A 7,500-nucleotide genomic window follows, 5' to 3' on the forward strand; every position below is an offset into this window, starting at 1 on the left:
TAACACGAGGCTTATTGGTAATGGTGATGTGTTAAGTAGCCTCACCCTCGCTGGCGCACAACTTCGCACAACATCGCACAACATCGCACCTGACCCCGACCAGGCCACCCCCGGTTGTTCATTAACCGAGCGCCGTTCGCCCGCTCATTTGAATACGTGACCTGGGTTCACAGGGGGGCAGCGCTGGCCCTGAACGCCACTTGGGAAACCGGAGTGTAGAAGAGGATCAATCCTACAGCTTCTGGCGCTGAGGGAGGATTCTGAGCCGTTTTTTAAACGAGCAGCGGTTCGGCCGCGAGGAACTTCACCACCTGCCACGGGTCATCTTGTCACAGGGTCAGCGTGACCTCTGGAGCGTCCTAATTAGCCAGGCGCTTTGTTGTCTACCCGTACACAGGCTCACATAAACAGACCCACCCACACACACACACACACACACACAAGCGCACAAAACGCAGAGGCTAATTACGCCAGCTAACGACCGTAGTCTCTGTGTTCCAAACGTGACTGTAATTACGCCAGCTAACGACCGTAGTCTCTGTGTTCCAAACGTGACTGTGCCTTTCAAAGTCGTCCCACTGATGCAACATCCCTTCCACGCCGGGGCGCTGAGGACAACGTGTAATTAATCTCCCAACTGTTGGCCATAATGCTATTTGCGACAAGGCCTTTAATGCGATAGTCATTAGTCTATTGTGTCTATGATATTCAATCCTGCTTCAGGACCAGTCAATAACACGAGTTGTGTACACAACCTGCCTCTTCGAATGGTGGCTGAAATACAATCACTATAATGAGACATCATTTTGCCCCAGAGAATAAAGCCACAGCAGGAGAGTATTGGTTTACATTGGGTTATATCAGATTAGCCTCTCATAAGGTCACGTGGGTTATGTTCAATCCAACGGTGTGCTCTCTCTATCTAGAAATTACATTAGAAGTTAGAAATGACGTTAGAATTATATTCTATCGCCGTTTAGTGTAGTTCAGGGATATTGAGCATGAAAGTTAATTGTTGGACATATATTAATTAATTAATTTATTGTTTAGTATTTGCAGTGTTTGTTTGTTTTTTAAGTAGGGTGATGGTCATGTTAAGCTATAAAAGTGGAGTCTACTACATAACAGTTTTGCCAGCTGGGATGGTTAAACTAGATGCTCAGTATCTCCTAAACAAGATAGAACCTTATAATTCTAACATCACAAAATGTAGATGAATGTCATATAGCACGCTGTAGATACTGACCCCCCCCCCCTCTTCCAGGTGAACAGGGGAAGAGTGTGTGATGACAAGACCAGCAGAGAGACATTCACACACAGAGAGGTGGTGGTAGTGTGTGTGTGTGTGTGTGTGTGTGTGTGTGTGTGTGTGTGTGTGAGGGGGGGGTGTTACCATCGTCCAGCGTGATGTCCTGCAGGCCGATGGAGCGGAAGGTAGGCTCCCTCTCCTCCGGCTCCTGCTTGATGTTCAGGCCGTCGTCCTCCGGCGAGAAGGGGCCCTGGGGGGCCAGCGGGTGCCCCAGGGGCCCCCCCGCCGCCACGGGGGACAGGCCGGCCACGACGGGGCTGCCGGCCTGGGGCGAGGAGCGGTGCGGCGGCCCCAGGGGGCTGCTGGTCGGGGAGGGCGAGGCGGGGGACTGGTAGGGCAGCGGGTGCATCTGCGGGGAGGATGGCCCGGAGCGAGGCGAGGGCACCATGCGTGGCGCCGGCGGCGGCGCGCTGGAGGGCGTGGGGCAGGAGGCGGACCTCTGGCCGACGGGGTGGTGGTAGCCCATGGCGCGCTGCATCTGCGGGGAGGGCTGCCCCACCAGGGGGTGTCCGGCGGGCGAGGGCCCCCCCTGGGCGGGGTTGTTGGGGCAGTGGTAGCCTAGCGTGTGCAGGTGGGGGGAGGAGTGGGCGAGGGGTTGGCCTGGGGGGCTGGCGTGGGCGCTGGGGCTGGAGGTGGCGGGGGAGGCGATGGAGGAGGAGGAGGAGGAAGGCGGGGGAGGGTGGTACACCATGCCCAGCCCCATGGGGTGCGGCGGGGGGCAGTGGTGGTCCTGCTGGAAAGGCACCCGGTCGTAGCCCTGGGGCCCGCCGCCGCTCATCGGGAGGCCGGGCTGGCCGTTGTAGGGCATGCCGTGGGCGTGGGTGTGGCCGGGGTGCTGCATGGGCTGGTAGGCGGGCCTGGCGGGGGGAGGAGGGGGAGGGGCCGGGCCGGGGTGGAACGCCATGTGACAGTCCGCGGGCGCGTGGAGGCCGCGCCCCTGGAGGTGGGGCAGGTGCTGGAAGGAGGGGGAGCCCATGGGGGGGCAGGGGGCCTGCAGGGGCATCAGGCCTCGGGGTGAGCTGGACAGAAGGCCGTCCGGCGGGTGGCCCTGCTCGGGGGAGGGCAGCTGGGCGCGGACCAGGCCGGCGGCGTGCGCCAGGGGCATGGGCATGGGGGGCACGGCGGACGGGTCCAGATCCTCTCGCTGCTCCAGCTTCACCAGGACTGGAGGGAGGGAGGGGGGGGGGGGGGGGAGAGGGAGGGGGAGACAGAGAGAGGGGGGGAGAGGGACAGAGAGAGAGAGGGAGAGAGAGGGAGAGAGAGAGGGAGAGAACAAGAGGGAGAGAGAGAACGGGAGGGAGAGAGAGAGAGGGAGAGAGAGAGGGAGAGAACAAGAGGGAGAGAGAGATAGAGGGAGAGAGAGACGGAGAGAGAGAGAGGGAGGGAGAGGGGGAGAGAGAGAAGGAGGGAGAGAGGGAGAGAGAGGGGGGGAAAGAACAAGAGGGGGAGGGAGAGGGGGAGAGGGAGGGAGAGAGAGGGGGAGGGAGAGGGGGAGAGAGAGAGAGAGAGACGGAGAGAGAGAGGGAGGGAGAGAGAGAGAGAGAGAGGGAGGGAGAGAGAGAGAGAGGGAGGGAGAGAGAGAGAGAGGGAGAGAGAGAGAGGGAGAGAGAGAGAGACGGAGAGAGAGAGAGAGGGAGGGAGAGGGGGAGAGAGAGGGGGGGAGAGAACAAGAGGGGGAGGGAGAGGGGGAGAGAGAGGGAGGGAGGGAGAGGGGGAGAGAGAGAGAGAGGGAGAGAGAGAGGGAGAGAGAGAGCAGAGGTTTATGAGAAGAAAACACACTTACTATACTGTAACTACAAATTGTGAAGAAACGATACACATACCAAGAAATAGAACAGACGAATGAAAATAATTTACCCTGAAATCAATATGTCTAGTTATTGCAAGGTCATTGTACTGCAAAAGCTTTGGTGCTACAGTATATGCGTGTAATGATTACAGCAACTGGTAGTGATTTCCATGAAACAATACAAGGCTGTGAAGACTTTCTACTTTTCAACATTCTGACCACAAATACCAATGTTTTGAAGAGGGATTTGGTGCCAACGAACACCTCAATAAGAAGTCAGAATAATCTCACGACTTGCTGAATAAACAATTTACTTAAGTCCCATCTGTGTCTAATGTGTCTCATTCAATGAAGAATGGGATCACTGCTAAATGTTTTTATACTAAAATGGGGCATTCCTACGCCAATCGGTAACCTATTTCCCAAGCTGCTGCTGCCTTGTGAACCGGGTTGTATTTTTGCCCGGCCGGCTCGGAGTCGGAGGCAGCATATGTCGCCTGTTTGGGTGCCATCGCGCGGAGGGGTTGGGTTTGGGACGAGCACAGTGCCCTCCAGCCCAGCTCAAACCACGAGGACGAACCAGTTCACAGCAACACGACCCACCTCCCCACTCCTTCTCTGAACAGGGTTCCGTGAGAACGGGGTTTTGAGAACAGGGTTCCCTCTCTCGTCTCCGTAGCCTGACTGGGTTAGTCGTTGTCAGTCGCGTCTGCTTAATGACTTCAAGGGAAACGTCAACTTTGCTCTTAGTCGCCTGTTTAGAAAGGAGATGCACTTGTGAGTTCTGCCGAGTAGTAGTACACTGACTACCTACGTTAAATGCAGTTATTGTAAGTCGCTTTGGATAAAAGTGTCTGTTAAATGACTAAGGTAAATGTAATGTAATGCAAGTGTGGCTGTAGGATTAGGGTACTATAAGATTGCTTGGCTTTACGCTGTTTTTGAGTCTGTGGCATGTATCCATAATTAACACTAAGTCAACTTCCTCTCAAAGATTGGCCTAGGGGGGCCCATCCAGCCCACGCAGACGAGGGCAGCAGCTGATTGGCAGGCTGGCTCCTAGCTACGATAAAGCATGCGGTGTCCGTGGTAACAATAGTGGTGTCAGCGTCCTAGCTACACTGACGGTGTGCTTCCTGCGCTGCGCTCTGATTGGCTGTCCTGGTCTGTTAGCGGGGAAAACAGGAAGTGCTTGACGAGTGGGCGCGCTGCAAGCGGAGAGAGAGAGTGGTGGGTGGAAGGGTAGGGCCGCCAAACTTACACTCACACACACACACACACACACACACACACACACACACTCACACCTTATATGCACACACCCCTGTGGTGCATCTCAGGGGCAGGATACTTGGTAGAAAAACGATCACGTGTCGTTATATTCCGCCGACGCAGTTTTCGGTTTGACTCTCGTCGAAAAGACAATAACAATATCATATAACAGGGCAGGGATCTGGCTTAATCAAAAACATTAGGAAACTTTAGGATCCAAATGTCAAAACGATTCCCTGTCTCCCTGACGCAGAGACGACAGTTAAAGCAAACCACAACCGCTGGTCCGCAGTCAAAGTTTCCTGGACGGTGCACATTTGCATAGTGTGACCTTAATGCAAATCCATGTCAGAAAAAAAGGCTGGCTACGGGTGTTTACGGCTGCTTAACATGAAGTGCTGGCTGGCAGGCAGGTGCACGTTTGTGTAACTGTTTGACAGGGAGCCCGTTCTGAAACCACAGCGATGCAAGCTGGAAGAGGAGAAGGTCTGGGAAACGGGGTCAGCCGGAGCCCGACGGGAGGCTGCGCGAGCGCGTGCTTTCGTTCCGCGCCGGTCTCTGCTTTCCCTCAAACTCAGTGCTAACAGCCCTGGGATGCTAGCAAGGGGAGCTTAGAGGAAAGCCAGAGTTGAATAAAGATGACTGTCTCTCTTTGGATTCTCGTGAGGGGGGGGGGGGGGGGGTGGGTGCAAACAAACTATGACTGGCGTGGCCGCGCGAGGGTTCAATTACCTGACAGGTAGGTGAAGCGTTGCGATTGGCTCCTTTTCCGCTTGCCGTTGCACACGTAGAATTGCACCTGCACGGCCGAGGTCACCGTCTTGCTGTGGTAGGGAGGGACCTCCACCGCGATGCTGGACTGTGGGATGCATTCAGACATGGTCAGTACAGCCGGACTGTGTGACGGCTCGTTCAGGCATGGTCAGTACAGGCGCACTGTGTGACGCGTTCAGGCATGGTCAGTACAGGCGGACCGTGTGACTGCTCCTGCACTAGTTTGTGTTCTGTATACTTACTCCTTGGCTTCTGTCACGGATGATTTTTGCCTCAACTTCCCACTGTGGCCTTCCATCTGGACGAGAGGGAGGAGAGATGAGACGTGAGTAAAAACGCAACAGACAGACTGGTCAGTTGAAGCAAGACCGACGCAGGCCCTCGTGGCTCTGTGCTTGGCTACCGCGGGCAATCCAGAAAGGTCTTTCGTCTGGTTTTCACATGATCGATGAACTGCGGCCGCCATAGGGATTAAAGCTTCGAGACGATTCTCCTCCTCCGCAAGACAGACAAATGGATTCAACAGGCAAATGTGACACGGTGGACTCCATCAGTTCCTCCCTAAATCGAATTGTCAGGTCTTGCACTATGCGTCACCCTCCATCTGGGAGAATATCAGCGGCAGCATCCAGAGTAATCATTCCTAATTCAGTGAGATACTTCTGTCATAAAAACCATGAAAGAGAAAGGCCTTAGCCTCCCTGGGATCAGTCGTATAAATAAATGCATAGCTTTTAAATGAAACAGATACATCAAACTCTGTATTGCCGTTTAAGTTGCACGGAAAAACTGACAGTGCACTAAGCGTCTCGCTGTAAAAACCTACAACCGATCAAAAAAACAACAACTCATAGTTCATATGGACCACACATAATTAGGAGGAAGATCTATGGCCTTCTAATCCGGCCTCATCATGACGCCTGCAGTAATATTTGGTGAAGTTATTCCCCTCATCTGGAGTTCTTCTCTCTGGGGTCCATTTTCCTAATGACCATGTCAGTGCTCCCCTCGGCTCGAGCGGACAGGGCTTAGGAACCACAGAAGCTTCCGTAAGCATCCAATTTGTTCTGGGGGACCTGAGACATCTAATGATGTCATCTTTATGGGCCGTGCGCAACCCTGTGGAGAATATTTTTATAGCTATTAAAAAGTAATCAACGTCTAAATATCCTGCCGTTTGTCCAGCCTGGTTAAAATTATGGGGCGACGAGTGGAATAACTCTATTTATTTAAAAATGCCTCCGTGCGCTGCCAGGTTTCTGGCGCGGAAACATCCCATCATTTTCCAGCTTTCCTACTACAGATCTAATTATCTGGCCAGACATCTTAGAGAGACCAGCGGTTGGGAGAATAACACTGCGGGGGAAACACTTGCCTGATGTGAGGCTGGAGAGAGAGAGAGGAACCGGCCGCCATCATCCCGCCCCCCCCCCGCGTTTCATTCAGCCGCCGTGCGCATCTGAAGCGCGGTCGACCCCGAGCCCCCCCCCCCGCCCCCCCCCGCCTTTGTTTCTGCCGCGCGACAGCTGCCGCCACCGCGTTCCATTCATTTGCAAATGAGGCTGCTGCGTTTGTTTTCCGGGTGCCCAGGTGACCCGGTGGAGCTGGTTACATCTCCGCAGGTGTGAGCTCCCTCTCCGCTCAGCTAGAGGGCTTCCCCGTCCCCACACACACACACACACACACACACACACACACACACACACACAGACACACACACACCGCTGTCAGCCACCTGCTACAGGCCTGCTGACAACACACCCTCCACAATGGAGCCTTCCAGCAGTGGTGAGGTTGGGGGGCCTGTCTAATCTATTGTGCTCTAACACTAGATCCTTAACGTTGCCATTAACACTGTAAAGTACTCTACCTGCCCTGATCTTCCTCTAATCTAAAGATAATACAGCGAGATGGCGGGAGTCTGTGTCCTAGTAATCCTCTGGTGCATTAGCCTCCTCTGTAGTCTCCAGCGGAGGATCACTCTCTCTCTTTCTCTTTCTCTCTCTCTCTCTCGCTCGGAGCCAGGCAGCTTGGCAGTAATGAGCGAGTGACCTTGGGTGCCTCTCTCTCTCTCTCTCCGACTGACTTCGGCACAATGCGCCTCTGCATCACATGTTGACATTCAACAGGCAGGAGCGATGGGGCCCCACGCGCCGCCGCCGCCGCCATCCCGAAAACAAGCTCGAACAGGAATGCCGCACCGCGCCCGGTGACAGGCGGACCGTCCCGACTCCCCCACGCCCCCCCCCCCCCCCCCCCTCACCCGCCCGGGAAATAAATAAATAAATACCGGTGCCGTTGTGTGTCATAATGAGCAAAACAGAAAGGGAAAAAGCTGTTGAGCTATAATAGCTGT

At 54.7% G+C, this 7,500-nt stretch overlaps 1 protein-coding gene across 1 annotated transcript in view; it reads right to left on the reverse strand.

Moving 5' to 3' along the window:
- Positions 1–7,500, reverse strand: part of LOC311308214 (nuclear factor of activated T-cells, cytoplasmic 3-like) — a gene marked incomplete at its 3' end in the record, with an annotated part of 54,501 nt that overhangs the window by 8,244 nt on the left and 38,757 nt on the right. Inside the window, 3 exon segments of the mRNA XM_084437152.1 lie at positions 1,394–2,473; positions 5,103–5,229; positions 5,387–5,442. Coding sequence (XP_084293278.1) covers positions 1,394–2,473; positions 5,103–5,229; positions 5,387–5,442 — 1,263 coding nt within the window.

This window comes from Borostomias antarcticus, assembly GCF_949987555.1.
Source record: "Borostomias antarcticus genome assembly, chromosome: 4".
Lineage (NCBI taxonomy): Eukaryota > Metazoa > Chordata > Actinopteri > Stomiiformes > Stomiidae > Borostomias > Borostomias antarcticus.